At 30.9% G+C, this 18101-nt stretch overlaps 2 protein-coding genes across 27 annotated transcripts in view; one reads left to right on the forward strand and one right to left on the reverse strand.

Annotated features, from left to right (window-relative positions):
- Positions 1–18101, forward strand: part of LOC127712605 (ankyrin repeat domain-containing protein 29-like) — a 262060-nt gene that overhangs the window by 226480 nt on the left and 17479 nt on the right. The gene's annotated exons all lie outside the window — the stretch shown is intronic.
- Positions 1–18101, reverse strand: part of LOC127712433 (UDP-glucose 4-epimerase-like) — a 62465-nt gene that overhangs the window by 33756 nt on the left and 10608 nt on the right. For 25 of the 26 annotated variants that reach the window (XM_052219043.1, XM_052218964.1, XM_052218984.1 and 22 more), the window contains exons 7-10: positions 14124–14209; positions 13018–13095; positions 7409–7523; positions 33–5697 (exon numbers count right to left, since the gene is read on the reverse strand). In XM_052219043.1, the coding sequence (XP_052075003.1) occupies positions 5630–5697; positions 7409–7523; positions 13018–13095; positions 14124–14209 (347 nt within the window). In that variant the 3' untranslated portion in view covers positions 33–5629. The remainder of the gene's footprint in view (positions 1–32; positions 5698–7408; positions 7524–13017; positions 13096–14123; positions 14210–18101) is intronic. The other variant, XM_052218877.1, reaches the window with a different exon arrangement.

Here is an 18101-nt window from a genome sequence, read left to right on the forward strand (position 1 = left end):
ATGACAGAATTATAAACAGTATACCATAATACCTCCAGTCTATGACAGGATTATAAACAGTATACCATAATACCTCCAGTCTATGACAGGATTATAAACAGTATACCATAATACCTCCAGTCTATGACAGGATTATAAAAACATATCTAACTTCCTACTTGAGATTACCATAAAAAAATAATATTGAATAAAACTTATTAAGTTTCTGGGTTAATTCCAAATTTTAAATATTGTAATCTATATTAAAGAACGTTATCACTTATGCACCTGAAATAGAAATGTCCAGCCCAATGAAAGCTTTTATTTGTTCATTGGAAATTTCTTTATTGTATTACATATTTAAGTACAAGTACACCAACAGAAAATGTAGCAGAAATATAGTATCCCTTTACTATACAATAACACAATGTCTCCATATACTATAATAACAATATATCCATATAAAATAATGACATTGCATAACTTGGTGGTCATTCAAAACAAAACTGTTAAATCAATAACAACATTTCATAATACATAAAACTTTTAATTCTTAAAAATATAAACACAAAAAATGTAAAAATATTCTTTAATTGATTGATTGATTTGTGTTTAATGCCACTTTCAGCACTATTGGCTATATCGTGGTGGTCATTTTTTATTAGTGGAAGAAGCCGACAAGCCAAGAGGAATACCACTGACCTTCAGCAGAAAAATTGGCAATCCTAGCTAATTAAGATTGAACGTTGAATGTTCAAAGTTGAACACACATGCCACTTATTTTCACTTTTTTCCTATCTACATTTATATAATTTATTAAATCATAGCTTGTGTAATGATGTAATAGAGCTGGTGTATTAAAGGCTATATCTGACATTTAGAAATGAAATATCGAAAAATAAATAAAATAAGCATTAGAATAATGGGTAAATATGTGAAGTTTGCCCAAAAATACTTCATAGTATTGTAAATATAAAGTGACAAATTTATCTTTGGAAGGGCACATAAAAGGACAGCTTTTAAAATATCTAGCTTTTGAATGCACAAAATTGAAAAAAAAATCATGAATATGTGTCAACAGGGCATCATACTCGTTTACACTATCTTTTTTCATTGTTCAGTGAACTCTGAAATCTTCGTCACATCCCTAATTTTGCATATACATATATATATATCAAAAAGTTCACTTCGTAATGAACATGTGTACGAAGTTTCAAGTTGATGTGATCACAAACTAATGAATATTTGAAAGATTACCTGATTGTAGTTCAAAATTCATTTCAACAACCAATAACAATTTTTTTTCATCTAATTAAAATAAAAACTAAAAAATAATGAAATCTGATTTTACTTCAAATTAACAACGAATCTGGTGACATATTCATTATTCAAATTAGCAATATGCTAGCAATTACATAACATGGGTTCACACACTGCTGTATACCAATTTTTGGTGATATTTAAGCAACAAAAGAGGTGTCTCAAAATTTTATAACAAATAACTAAGTTTTTAACACATTTCACCTTTTATAGGTAGTAACACTATTCATAAATATTAGGACAATCAACTGAGGCAATCTTGACTTATCCTATGACGTAAAAGCACTGAAAAACAGAAAGAGTGAATATAAAAGGGCACCTCTGACAAGTCAGCATGGTCATAATAATAAAGTTTTTGAAATTTTCAGTCATTCTTTTTAATATGTAAATAAAGAATAATGATTTTTTCGTTGTGACATGTTGTTCGTCCGTTACAAATAATTCTAACAGATGGTAAACAATGTTTGTTTATTGTCAAGTTTTCATATATATATGTATATATTTGTTATATTAATTTTATGAAACCTTTTAAAATAGTACTATTGGTTAGAATTAGTGTAGAATTATCAAAACTAAATTTTCTTTTGTTTAAAAAAAAACTAAAGATATAGCTATTGGCAGGTTATTTAATCTATAGAAATTGAAAATTGTTTGGAATAAAGTTCTGACTTCAAACAAACAAACAATCATTATCAAATTAAACTCAGTATACTGACAAATTAATAATTTCAAAATAATCCATTTGTTTTGTTTGTCACAAAATATTTTTTTCTACTTTTATCTGATTTTTATGATATGAATTGCTTTATTAATTCAGTTTCCAAAATTTTGATTTTTGTTCTTTTGGGAGCATGAAAACAGTACAAATTGCTACTGTACTATCTACAATCAAACAAAATTATCATGGGAAGAACAACTGAAATATAATATAGTATTGACAGACCATTGCCTAATTCTCTCCTCATAAATCCACATACAGATTTAAATCAAGGGGTAAATACAATACCTAAATAATCTGATGTTTGGCATACCCTGAAATGAGCCATGATTACAATAGCTGAATAGCATTTACAGAACCTATTGTCATCTTTCTTCCTTTCTGAAACAGAAGGATTTGTGGATGTTAGGCTTGTCCAAAGTTTAAGATGGAGAGAGCCAGATTACACAAGTTTTAAAACATCAGTTCTGTTATATTAGTCTTGATTATGAAATCAAAAATTTATAGAGGAAATGAAAAAAAATTCATAAATATCTATTCAATAACAGATATTTTGAAATAAAAAATGTACAGAGGGATTGAAGTGTCTTATAACAAAGGATAGGACACATGAACACCAAATTAATAAAAAAGGGACTATACAAAGAAAAAAACATACATTCACTGATTGTCATCAAGCATGAGACAAAGCCAGGTTGATTTAGACTAGTATTTGAATACATTTACATATGAACAAATTACATCCCATATTTCTGTCACATTAAAATTAGTTTACAGAACAATATTATGTGTACAAACCTCAATACATAAATCATGGTTAATAAATGTAAATGAAATATAATAAGTGTGTAAACATTGGCCACAAAAGGAATATAATAAGTTAAGGAAGCACTTAATTAATACATACATGTTTAATAAAAAAAAGTATTATTATTCGTAGATGTCAACTTGACTCTTTTCTTGAAGTGCAAAATATTTGGCACAATACAAATGAACATGAAATGTATTTCATCTAGGTAAATAAAACTAAAAAGGGCAAGGGCTGCAGGTGTAAGATTTGGTCCAAAGTATACCGAAATAAAAAAAATGGATCAGTTGTGGTCACAATACTGGAACAGGCCTTTTATCTGAAAATTACTAAGACATTCACATCCAATTATATTTGCTGATGTCAAAAGATAATAACCTTTTTATCAACTTCAAATAAAATTTTAACTTATTCTTTGATTTTTTGTTTAATGGGAAATAACCTCCACATAATTGAAATTATGCCCAAATATGGTATTCTTCTCAAATGAATACAAATGTTTCCCCAATTCTTCACCTTTAGACTTCATTATATATTTTTTTAATTATGCTAAGCTTACTGCTACTTGTAATTCAAAAGTATCGGCAAACAGAAAGTAGATGTCTAACAGATCCGAAAAGTGCTCACATATTACAACTCATTACTGTCAAGCAGCTAGCTAAATATGACGTCATTCTGTTAAGCATTACTGGAGAAATGTGTGAACAAAATATTTAGTTCATTCACCATATTGAAAAATTCGACAGTTAAAACTATTATTTTTATAAGTTCCATCCTAAGAAATGTGTAAGGAAAATATTTGTGTTGGACAAACAGATGACAAGGTGTTTGCAATTTAACCCACTCCTAGGGTGGGGCATACCTGTCAACCTCTGAAACTGAAAATGCAGGTCATGACCTGCATTGAAGAAAAAAATGTCAGGTCATAACCCGTACGAACTTTTTCTGTCCAATTTTAGTGTTGAGAGTTTTTTTTTATATACTTTAACTTATACATGTACCACTGAGTTTCCTAAAAATAATTACTTTGTATTTGTTAAGTATATAAATATTTATCATTAATTAAATATCTTTCTAAAGCAATGCCCTTTTATTGTTTTATTCACACTAGTTTACTTCTTTTTATTAATGAATGTCATAAACCCCAGCTATACATGTAATTAGAAATCAATTATAGCTAATGTGCTAGCTCCTATACACAGGAGGAAGATAAATAGAAAGAAGTTGGTGTGTTTCCTTTCAGTGTAATATCTAGAGCATATGGATTTGATTTAAAGCTTTTACATTTAAGTGATAACAAAATTATTCTCTCCAACAGAAATGTATTAAAAGGTTCAAATTGTTTTAGAATGATTTTTACAGGATTGCGGATATTTGCAAACGGTAAATCTTTTAATCAGGACATAGAATTGTATGTCAAGCTTGACTGGATTCAACTTTATGGGGTACAATTAACAAACAATCCTCGAATTGTTACTTTTCAATCAAATGTAATGTTTTGATAGCTTTCATTGGCATGGTAAATAAGCAAATTCTAATTTCAATTGTTTACCTTTTCAAAGGACAAACACGAAAACCGAAAGTATATTTGACTTCTAAATACCGGAAACAATATCGGTCAGAAATACGGGTGAAAACAGGTCATTTTCTGAAATCCCGGGTTATTTGAATACCCGGCTGGGCATTTAAAAAATCCAGTGTGAGGGGGAAATTCTCGGGTGGGACCCACAGAATACGGGTCAGTTGACAGCTATCGGGTGGGGGAATAATAAAATAAAATTAGAGGCTCTAAAGAGCCTGTGTCGCTCACCTTGGTCTATGTGCATATTAAACAAAGGACACAGATGGATTCATGACAAAATTGTGTTTTGGTGATGGTGATGTGTTTGTAGATCTTACTTTACTGAACAATTATCTCTATCTATAATGAACTTGGCCCAGTAGTTGCAGTGGAAAATATTTTGTAAAAATTTACAAAATTTATGAAAATTGTAAAAAATTGACTATAAAGGGCAATAACTCCTTAAGGGGTCAATTGACAATTTTGGTCATGTTGACTTATTTGTAGATCTTACTTTGCTGTACATTATTGCTGTTTACAGTTTATCTCTATCTATAATAATATTCAAGATAATAACCAAAAGCTGCAAAATTTTCTTAAAATTACCAATTCAGGGGCAGCAACCCAACAACCGATTCATCTGAAAATTTCAGGGCAGATAGATCTTGACCTGATAAATAATTTTACCCCATATGTCAGATTTGCTCTAAATGCTTTGGTTTCAGAGATATAAGCCAAAATCTACATTTTAACCCTATGTTCTATTTTAAGCCATGGCGGCCATCTTGGTTGGTTGGCCGGGTCACCGGACACATTTTTTAAACTAGATACCCCAATGATGATTGTGGCCAAGTTTGGTCAAATTTGATGAAGTGATGAGAAAAGCTCACGTGGCCCTTTGGGCCAGGTGAGCTAAAAAATGAATAATAATACTTTCACAATTATTAAATATAATGCTGATATCATTTTTATAAGAAAATCATTTAATTTTTTCAATCACAAATTAAGATTCCTTTTGTCCACAACTATGATTACTACAAAGCTTCCCAGGTTACATATGATTATACTTATTATAGATATTCTACATTTGATCCCCTCAAGATATACTGATTTATTTGTAATTTCACAGAACACTAACCATTAAATTAATACCAAATTATACCCAGTCTACATGAGAAATCATTCCCCTTTTGATCACAGATAATTAGCCTAGCTGCCTAGGATTTGCTTAGAAATATATCTGTTAACTTTTAGGTCCGTTTGAATTGAAACCATCAGGATTCATAGTTTGCCACCTCCATAAGTCTTCACCTGGAAAGAAAAATATATATCATTACATTATTGTAGTAATCAAACTGATGCCTGGTGTAGAGAGAGGGCCATGCTTGCTGTAGGTTTAAAACCCCTTCCAGCCATTCTATGAGGGGTCTGTAGGTGGTCTGTTGCAAGGTTAACTTTCTGCCCCTATCCAACATACCCTCATTTACAACTGAAGTATAAATTTCTGACCCTTCATCCTGGTTGTCCCACCTTGCAGAAACTACCTTTTGTTTAAATTGTCATTTTTTTCTTGTCTTGAAGATGCATGAAACAGTTGCCAATAGACATAAAGCATGCAAGCAATCAACAATCAATCTAATCAAAGAAAAAAAGAAGGTGCAAAACAAGATGTGGTATGTCATCGTAATGTAAGATAACATAAAAACTGTAAACTGAGACATAAGATCATATGAAATTTCCGTAGAATGTGCTATGACCAAATTAATGTAAATATTAGCCAATTCTTTTTGCAAGTGGTTAGTTACTTTAATTTATGACAAGCCATTTAAAAAAAATATCAAATGTTGAAATTAAAATAACTCATGTGAAACTCAAATAATAATACTAATGAAAACTTATTGGTACATGAAGCAAGCTGTTTAGCTTAATTTTTTTAATCAATAATAACAAATGTTTAAACAGCCCTCTTTCTAAAATACAAATTGAACTAAACAGATTAAAATCAAAATTGCAACAGTTAAAGTTTAAAGCAATCTTCTGTTTATGTATTTCAAATGTATGGCCTGAAAATAGGTAAGGAAAGGACAAATATCAAAGAGCTTTTATTGTTGTTCTTAATCTTGACAGTTACTAGATGGTCTTCAACAATAAACTAAAGAGCTCATCTCTTACAGCAAGATAAAGACAAGCATAGGATTGACTTGACGGAGGCTCTTTGAAAATCATCAATAACTGCTACATAGGTCTTTGACATATCTTTGTTTTTTGAGATATTCATTTGACGTGACTCTGTAAGTATGTATCCCGTCATACTTTGAACGACAATATTATTTTATTTATTAATATTACTTTTACTGTTAAGTCTGTTTTTTGTGATATCCATTTGACATGACTGTGTACTAATGTATCCCGTCATACTTTGAACTACAAAATTATTTTATGTCTACCTGTGTGAATTTCAAATGCCCAATTTTACGCCAGTACTTAAAACCTTCCATCCTTTATGGATGGATTTTACATAGATAAATAAAATTGTATTATAAAAAAGCAAAATGAGGATGTTAAATTTGATGTATGCCTTTTTGTGCTTCTTCGTTACATTTGTTTGTTTTATAGTGATTAAGATGATAACACAATGTTGACTGCTGTACCCCTATTTTTGACATTTTTACCTATTGTGTCTGTTTGTTTTGTTCACGCATCGTTGTCAATATAACAGAATTTGATGCGACTGTCATACAAGTGAGAGGTTTAGCTAGCTATAAAACCAGGTTCAATCCACCATTTTCTACATAAGAAAATGCCTGTACCAAGTCAGGAGTATGACAGTTGTTATCCATTCGTTTGGAGTGTTTGAGCTTTTGGTTTTGCCATTTGATTAGGGACTTTCCTTTTTGAATTTTCCTCGGAGTTCAGTATTTTTGTGATTTTACTTTTTAATAAGCAAATAATGGAGCAATCAATAAGTTACATATATTGGTGAAGTCTTCCTTCATCTATATTCTTCTTCATATCTACTTACACATTTCATCTAAACCTCGGGTTGCCTTCCATCCTAATTCCTTAGCAGCCAAGTCTGGTTTACTATAACATGATGCTATATCACCTGTCCTTCTCTCTGCTATTTTGTGGGGTACCTTAAATTAAATGTTAAAATAATTCATCATTTTTATATACTTTTTGATGTGCTGGGATAATATACACTTTAGTATTAACTCATATATATATATTGTAAATTCCACTCGACCAACTAGACTATCTATATAGATAGCAGGGAAAGAATATACCATTCAGGGACAAATAATTATATAAACACCTAAAAAGTGTATAAAACAACACCAATATTTTAAAAAATAGGAAACATTAAATGTATGTATCTATAAAGATTTCGGACAACAGATATCCTTCATCAGTATGATTATGATTATTACATCATAATCATACTGATGAAGGATATCTGTTATCAGAAATATTTATAGATACTTACATTTAATGTTTCCTTTTTTTTAATATTGGTTTTGTTTTGTACACTTTTTAGGCATTTAGGGATGACATCAAAAGATTGATGTCGGATAAAAAACTTAATTCAAATAGTTTGGGGGTGGGGGGTAAAAATTGCTGCAAGTTTTGTTATCCGACATCGATTTTCGGATTGAAAAATACGGATTCAAGTTTGGCCCTAACATATGTTTGGACTTTTAAATAAATGAATGCCATCAAATCGTACCGGAAAGCAATTTTTTGTCCGAAAGTATTGGGGCGAAATTAATCATAGTATCTATGTCGTTCAAACACTTTATTGATAATGAATTTTGAATGATATGAAACCATATACAGATCAACACAGATCAACACAGATTTTTTTGGTCCACACGGCATGATGGCATTCTAAAAACAAACTATAAAATTTTCTTTGAATTGTGTTAATTATTTAATTATTCAAATGAAAACTGAAATATAAATTCAAATACAAATTTGAAAGTTATATAGAATTTTTTGAGATAGTAGAAAAATATGACAGTGGTCAACAGACATTGAATAGAAATTACATAGATCATATCACATTCGCTACATTCATTTGGGATTGTGCTTTTCCCTCTCTCCACAGTTGGCACAAATGCACTGCCCTGTCATCACCTTACATTTCAATGGACCACTATTTAGTTAAAAGCTATATATTTTATATGAAACAATGAACTGTTTTATATTCATTTGAGAAAAGAAACAAAAACCATCAAAAACATAAACCCACTATTTATACATGCCAATAATGGGCAGATGAAAAACGCAGAATCCATTCTGACTGTAGTGTTTATAAAATTATAATTTAACAGTGCCTTTTTTGATGCATACTACAAATACACTTTTTTCCAATATTTTTTAAAAGTGATGTCCAAGTCAATATACAGAACAAACATACATTTTTGAGGAAAAACAGGACCCATGATACAAAAAGTATACTCTGAAAGCATATGCCCATATTGGTCAATCAATTTTTCCCAAATTAAGATGGGGGGTGGGGGGGTCAGTGAAAAAACTATGTGAATTAAGTTTTTATCCTACATCGAACTTTTGATGTCGTCCCTTATATATATATATATATATATATAAGTCTAAAGATTTGCACAACGGTACTAATATAAGATGGTAATATACGAAGATGATGTTATAAAATCATGTTGACAAATATCAGTATTGTTAAAATTATTGGCATTGACGAAGGCTATTTGTTTAGCCGAAATATTTGAACACGATTTTATAACATCATCTTCATATTACCATCTTATATAAGTACTGTTGTGCAAATCTTTAGACTTATATAATTTTTCCTTATCTGCACAGTATTGTCTATTCTAGACGATCCGGTACATATTAAATTTGCTGGTTGGTCCTTTTATAGACTTCAATATATTTATATAAAGTAAATCAACAAGAAACCAAGAGAACTCATTTTTGTCGAGCCTTCGACTTTTGTCGAAAAAGCGAGACATAGCGATCCTACATTCCGTCGGCGTCGGTGTCATCGTCGGCGGCGTCCACAATTAGTCACTCTGTGGTTAAAGTTTTTGAAATTTTAATAACTTTCTTAAACTATCCTGGATTTCTACCAAACTTGGAAAGAAGCTTGTTTATGATCATAAGATAGTATCCAGAAGTAAATTTTGTAAAAAAAAAAATCCATTTTTTCCGTATTTTACTTATAAATGGACTTAGTTTTTCTGCCAGGAAACATTACATTCACTCTGTGGTTAAAGTTTTCATAATTTTAATAACTTTCTTAAACTATCCTGGATTTCTACCAAACTTGGAAAGAAGCTTGTTTATGATCATAAGATAGTATCCAGAAGTAAATTTTGTAAAAAAAAAATTCCATTTTTTCCGTATTTTACTTATAAATGGACTTAGTTTTTCTGCCAGTTAACATTACATTCACTCTGTGGTTAAAGTTTTTAAAATTTTAACAACTTTCTTAAACTATCCTGGATTTTTACCAAACTTGGACAGAAGCTTGTTTATGATCATAAGATAGTATCCAGAAGTAAAATTTGTAAAAAAAAATCCATTTTTTCCTTATTTAACTTATAAATGGACTTAGTTTTTCTGCCAGTTTACATTACATTCACTCTGTGGTTAAAGTTTTTTTAAATTTTAACAACTTTCTTAAACTATCCTGGATTTGTACCAAACTTGGACTGTGGCTTGTTTATGATTAAAAGCTAGTATCTAGAAGGAAAATTTGTTAAAATTTTGTTCCACTTTTTCCGTTTTTTACTTATAAATGGACTTTGTTTTTCTTCCAGTTAACATTACATACAGTCTGCAGTTTAAGTTTTTAAAACATTTATTAGATTCATAAACTATCCTGGATTTTTACCAAACTTGGAAAGAAGCTACTTACAATCAAAAGATAGTATAGAGAGGAATATTTTTATTAATTTTTTTCCTCATTTTTGTTGAGCCTGCGATTAACAGCAAAAGTAGGCGAGACACTGGGTTCCGCGGAACCCTTACGAATTTTTTATTATCCAAACACAAAAGTAGACTATAAAGGTTTTTTTACACAAAATGAATAAAAACTTTAAATGTTATTCAGTTGTCTGCAAAACAATATGTTCTTAGTGTGAGTCATTATCAGGATTGGCTGCCTTTTTTTTATGAGATTGCAATAACAAAATCATAAAATGGCAAGTAAGTTATATGTCATAATTAAACTTTGATCTATATAGAGAACAAACAAACAACAGAACGATTACTTACTAGAGGATTATAGAAATCTGAATTGCTCACCTGGTATCTATTCATAACACAGACTTATGTTCCTATAAGACGTTAAAAAGAGCATGGTGCTTTGGAAGCTGAAGTGCTTAAAATGCAGAGAAATTCTTTTGAAACTTCATTTAAAACAGTTTGACCAGAGGTTTCCTATATCAAGGCTTACTGTGTATTCATCAAATAAAATTTGAAAAAAAAAACAATTGGCCCACCAACTGAAAAAAATCTTTTAAGAGTCCCATGCAGATACAAGATTAGAAAAGATTTTTAAAAAGTTAACCAGTGTTCCAGCTAGGATTTCAAAAGGGCAGGGTGCCAATCCTGAAAAAGGGCATTTAACGCGTGATATGATAATATGAAAAGGGCATGTTTTAATAAAGATTATAATCAAACATTGTTTGTTCATTGAATCACTGGTTATAAATATACAAGAACAACATCATTAGCCCAGAGAAAAACTATCTTTATACTTTTTAGGCTGAAAACTTATCAATCAGCTTGTGACACAACGGTTTTAAATCATTGCTTGGCACAGTTAAGCTTTATATGCAGTATTTTTTGAAAAATGTCCTGCTTCATTCTGTTGCTATGGTTTGACACACTTTACAAGTTTCACCTTTCTACCTTTTCTGTGCTTAATGGCAATACAGCACAAAACAGCTGTAAATGCACAATGTTAGGATATAGTGAACAGTGAAAATTTGGATTGAAAATAAAAAATACAGAAAAAGATTACCAAGGCACCCTACCAACCCTGCTACTAAGACCCTCTTTAACTTTTCCCATAACTCAAAACACCTAAACATATAAATTCTAAAGCCAGAAGTTTGAAGACATATTTTATAATATCTTAGTAGGTAACTCAATGCTAGGAAAAAATAAGATTGAGTTATCTTTCTTTATTTGGGTGTGCTCCTTCTTTGGAGGATAATAAACAGTACGTAAAATGTAGAAGATGTAAATACGATCAACAATATGGCGGCCGATTTTGTTATTTTCGTATAAAAAATGAAGGCAGTCAATGAAAAATACGTCTTAATTTGCTATTTATTTCACGGAAAACAATAAGAGCAATGTTTTTAACGAGTTGATTATGGTTTTCGACTTTCTGTCAATTACGTTTTCTCCATGAAACTACGGTAAACATTGCTAATTGTGCCCAAGTTGTATGGAACATTTCTTCAAGTTCAAAGACAAGTGCCGACTGACTGATTATATTTGAATGAATTAATGTTGATGATCATTAAATGACCCATCCGATAAACGGATTACCTATAACAACAGATTATGACACCTGTTGTAACCGCGTTGATTAGCTTGGAAACGTAAACAAAGTCATATACTTGTCGCCAAGTAAATTTTCGTAATTGGCTGATCATATCAATACGAACAAAATAATATACCAATCGATCTTCAAAAAAGGCAGGGCGCCCTGCAAACTGTAAAAAGGGCACAGGGTGGCACTTGGGAAAGGGCGGGCGGACCGCCCTGTGAAAACGACCTAGCTGGAACACTGTTAACCAATCAGAATCAAACATTGTTTCTGGCAGCTAAGTTTTAATCTCTAAGTAGGATGTTTTGTTGAGGACCTTTCAAAAATCATTCATGCAATGTTTGAAAATCAACTAAGTAGTTTCAGAGAAGAAGATGAACATGCAATTCTTAATGAAAACTATGTGCCACCAATGTCATTTGTTGGCAATCCAATCAACATTACATGAGAGCTATTTGTAGAGGGTCTAGTATCTAAACATTTGGCCTTGAAGTTTCAGAGGAGAGGATTTATTTTTAAATTGGCCAATTAGAACAAAAGATTGCCTTTGGTGGCCATATGTGAATCATGTGTTTCAGCCAGTTGAGAACTATTTAATTAGGACCTGACATATATTATTCAAATTAACTTGTTGGAACATTAAGAAACTGTGTAATTTTATATGCATAATAATTTTTCACAAACTTACTTAAACTTTAAATATTGTTAAGGTAATTTGAATGATGCCAATACTATATGAATTCATCATTTTAACCTGTTTTGAAAATTGTATATTTCATAACAATTTCTAATTTGATTTTTCTAATGTGTGTCGCAAGGTGGATTCGGAATAGATGATGAACTTGTGACAGATACGAAGTGATGGCTGTAGGTCACATGGCTATATGGGCATGGTGAGTTATATAATAATCACACACTATGGGAGGGTTTAAATCAACTAAGAATGAGAGAAATATATACATACAACCATAAACATGATGAATTAGAGAATTTTTAAATTTAATTGTTCCAAAATCTATCAGTTTTCCTTCTCTTTTCCATTAAAGGGCTGAAGATCAGTGAAGGCATCCTATATTCATACTTACTGGTTTACCTGCAGCTTTACTTAATGCATTAATCATATCCATCACAGAATAGCCTTGTCCTGTCCCTAAATTGTATATCTACAATGTATAAATATACTGTTATATAGTGTGTGATACAAGATGATAATAATAAGATTATACATGTATTGATTTGCTGTTTTATACAGAACCAATTATTATTATTTTGATCATATAGATCAAGGTTACCCAAGCAAACAAATCAATATTGCATTTGGTAACTTGAAACTATATGTTTAACAGTGCTCTTAATGTTCCATTTGGTAACTTGAAACTTTATGTTTAACAGTGCTCTTAATGTTCCATTTGGTAACTTGAAACTTTATGTTTAACAGTGCTCTCAATGTTCCAAGTGGTAACTTGAAACTTATGTCTAACAGTCCTCTCACAAATTGCAATGCTAATGCTATAAGGTTAAGTTCATTATAGTGTGTAATATCTAATCTCTTTCATAATGTACTCCTAATGAAGTTAATATGTTGTATAATGTGTAGGTATGAATGCTTGAGCTACTTCTGGCTGTTAAAGACATATTTCCAAAATTATGAATCAGATCATAATAACATGCAAATTACAACCATTTCCAGCTGTGTATCACAATTACCTCCCTTTCTGTGGAGAAGTCCTAAAGCAATGAGAAATACTACAACCATTTTCAACTATGTATCACATTTACTTCCCTTTCTGTGGAGAAGTCCTAAAGCAATGAGAAATACTACAACCATTTCCAACTATGTAGCACAATTACTTCCCTTTCTGTGGAGGAGCCCTAAAGCAATGAGAAATACTACAACCATTTCCAGCAGTGTACCACAATTACATCAAAAGTAAATTTTGCAGATAAGAAATGAAATAAAGAATTAAAGTTAAGAAATAGTGGTATATCACTCAAATGAAACTTTACTTCCACCACTCATGAATATTCACAATGCTAAAATGGTAAAATCTGTAGAAAAGTAAAAGTAGCATCAATAAGACAGTAATCCATAAAAAAACAAGCAGACAAAAAATATAGAGGTCAACATACATCTCAAATCTAGTTTTAAAATAAATAAATACTGCCTGTTTGATGAGTTCCTTTTTATTACCTTAAGACCACAGCATTCTTCAATTTTTTTCTGTGCTGCAACATGTCCAATTGCTATATCTTCAACATGTATATAGTCTCTGACTCCTGCAATGTATAGTAGTACAAAAAAATGTACATGTAACAATAAACCATTTATTACATTGGTAGCCATGAAATACCATGATTTTGAGGTAAAATAACTAGAGGCTCTAAAGAGCCTGTGTCGCTCACCTTGGTCTATGTGCATATTAAACAAAGGACACAGATGGATTCATGACAAAACTGTGTTTTGGTGATGGTGGTGTGTTTGTAGATCTTACTTTACTGAACATTCTTGCTGCTTACAATTATCTCTATCTATAATGAACTTGGCCCAGTAGTTACAGTGGAAAATATTTTGTAAAAATTTACAAAAATTTACAAAATTTATGAAAATTGTAACTAGAGGCTCTAAAGAGCCTGTGTCGCTCACCTTGGTCTATGTGCATATTAAACAAAGGACACAGATGGATTCATGACAAAATTGTGTTTTGGTGATGGTAATGTGTTTGTAGATCTTACTTTACTGAACATTCTTGCTGCTTACAATTATCTCTATCTATAATGAACTTGGCCCAGTAGTTACAGTGGAAAATATTTTGTAAAAATTTACAAAAATTTACAAAATTTATGAAAATTGTAACTAGAGGCTCTAAAGAGCCTGTGTCGCTCACCTTGGTCTATGTGCATATTAAACAAAGGACACAGATGGATTCATGACAAAATTGTGTTTTGGTGATGGTGATGTATTTGTAGATCTTACTTTACTGAATATTCTTGCTCCTTACTATTATCTCTATCTATAATGAACTTGGCCTGGTAGTTACAGTGGAAAATACTTTTAAAAATTTACAAAATTTATGAAAATTGTAAAAAATTGACTATAAAGGGCAATAACTCCTTAAGGGGTCAATTGACAATTTTGGTCATGTTGCCTTATTTGTAGATCTTACTTTGCTGAGCATTATTGCTGTTTACAGTTTATCTCTATCTATAATAATATTCAAGATAATAACCAAAAACGGCAAAATTTCCTTAAAATTACCAATTCAGGGGCAGCAACCCAACAACGGGTTGCCTGATTGGTCTGAAAATTTCAGGGCAGATAGATCTTGACCTAATGAACAATTTTATACTCATCAGATTTGCTCTAAATGCTTTGGTTTCAGAGATATGAGCCAAAAACTGCATTTTACCCTATGTACTATTTTTTAGCCATGTCGGCCATCTTGGTTCGCGGGCGGGGTCATTGGACACATGTTTTAAACTAGATACCCTAATGATGATTGTGGACAAGTTTGGTTAAATTTGTCTTAGTAGTTTCAGAGGAGAAGATTTTTGTAAAAGATTACAAAAATTTATGAAAAATGGTTAAAAATTGACTATAAAGGGCAATAACTCCTTAAGGGGTCAACTGACCATTTTGGTCAAGTTGACTTATTTGTAGATCTTACTTTGCTGAACATTATTGCTGTTTACAGTTTACCTCTATCTATAATAACATTCAAGATAATAACCAATAAAATGCTTCGCTGGGGCGCAGCTTGATACGACCGCAGAGGTCGAACCCTGAACAGTTGGGGCAAGTATGGACACAACATTCAAGCTTGATACAGCACTGAATTTGGATTGTTATTAAATATTTGACACAGCATAGGTTTCTGACACAGAAAGAATGTGGTCTAAGAACTTGAATTTTTTTAATTTACCTATTATGGTCCAATGTCCAAAATCAAAATACATGGTTAGATTCAGCATATCAAAGAACCCCATATATTCAATTTTTGTTAAAATCAAACAAAGTTTAATTTTGGACCCCAACTTGGACAAACTTGAAAACTTGGCCCATAATCAAAAATCTAAACACATGTTTAGATTCAGCATATCAAAGAACCCCAAGAATTCAATTTTTGCTAAAATCAAACTATGTTTAATTTTGGACCCTTTGGACCTTAATGAAGACCAATTTAAAAAACGGGACTTAAAATTAAAAATCTAAATACACGGTTAGATTTGGAATATCAAAGAACCCCAATAATTCAATTTTTGATGAAATCAAACAAAGTTTAATTTTGGACCCTTTTGACCTCAATATGAACCAATTTGATAGCGGGGCCCACAAATAAAAAATCTAAATTCATGGTTAGATTCAGCATATCAAAGAACCCCATATATTCAATTTTTGTTGAAATCAAAAAAAGTTTAATTTTGGACCCCAACTTGGACCAACTTGAAAACTGGGCCCATTATCAAAAATCTAAACACATGTTTAGATTCAGCATATCAAAGAACCCCAAGAATTCAATTTTTGTTAAAATCAAACTAAGTTTAATTTTGGACCCTTTGGACCTCAATGAAGACCAATTTAAAAAAAAACGGGACCCAAATTAAAAATCTAAAAACACGGTTAGATTTGGCATATCAAAGAACCCCAATAATTCAATTTTTGATGAAATCAAACAAAGTTTAATTTTGGACCCCAATTTGGACCAACTTGAAAACTGGGCCCATAATCAAAAATCTAAATACATGTTTAGATTCAGCATATCAAAGAACCCCATATATTCAATTTTTGTTGAAATCAAACAAAGTTTAAATACTGGACCCTATCTTGGACCAACTTGAAAACTGGGCCCATAATCAAAAATCTAAACACATGTTTAGATTCGGCATATCAAAGAACCCCAAGAATTCAATTTTTGTTAAAATCAAACTAAGTTTAATTTTGGACCCTTTGGACCTTAATGTAGACCAATTTAAAAAACAGGACCCAAAATTAAAAAATCTAAATACACGGTTAGATTTGGAATATCAAAGAACCCTAATAATTCAATTTTAGATGAAATCAAACAAAGTTTAATTTTGGACCCTTTTGACCTCAATATGAACCAATTTGATAACGGGGTCCACAAATAAAAAATCTAAATACATGGTTAGATTCAGCATATCAAAGAACCCCATATATTCAATTTTTGTTGAAATCAAACAAAGTTTAATTTTGGACCCCAATTTGGACCAACTTGAAAACTGGGCCAAAAATCAAAAATCTAAATACATGTTTAGATTCAGCATATCAAAGAACCTCATATATTCAATTTTTGCTAAAATCAAACAAAGTTTAATTTTGGACCCTTTGGACCTTAATGTAGACCAATTTGAAAACTGGACCCAAAATTAAAATTCTAAATACACTGTTAGATTCGGCATAACAAATAAATAAATGTGATCAAAGATTTTACAAATCTAATGCGCCATACTGTGCAATTAAAGATTACTTCTTGAAATTTTTCAATATTTGAAATTTGAAAAAAAAAATAATATTTGAAGAATAATTCTTTTTAATTTCTGAAATCTGAAATGAGAAAAAATTGACCCCCCACAATTTCTTTTTATCCCCCCCCCCTTTTTTTCCCCAAAAAAATTCTTTCCCTCAAGATATGGTCAAAATCTCAATTCAAATTTCCAATGGAGTTGGCAACCATAATTACCCATTTAAATTTATCATAGTGCTAACTTAATCTATTTTATAATAGAATTAAAAATATAGAGTCAAATCTTTCATATGGATTTTTTTGTAAAAAAAAAGATGCAACATTTGCAGATATTTTTACTGGTCTTCCTTTATAAATATGCATTTCTTTAAACATAATTTAAAAGCAGTGAAAGGGAAGAAACCAAAACGTTGTATTTGGATTACCTCCCTTACACTGTTTTAAATTATCATTATTGTTCATTAACCATTACTTTATACATAATTTAAAAGCAGTGTAAGGGAGATAATTTCAATGATGTATTTGATTTATCTCCCTTACACTGCTTTAAATTATGTTTTGTACTAAAGTATTTGTCCATTAACCAGGACAACCTTGTTTTTCCCCCTTTTTTGCCCCTAATTCCTAAACGGTTTGAGCCATAACCCCCCAAAGCAAATCCTAACCATCCCTTTGTGGTATGGAAA

This window comes from Mytilus californianus, unplaced genomic scaffold (genome assembly GCF_021869535.1).
Source record: "Mytilus californianus isolate M0D057914Y unplaced genomic scaffold, xbMytCali1.0.p SCAF_1, whole genome shotgun sequence".
Taxonomy (NCBI): Eukaryota; Metazoa; Mollusca; class Bivalvia; order Mytilida; family Mytilidae; genus Mytilus; species Mytilus californianus.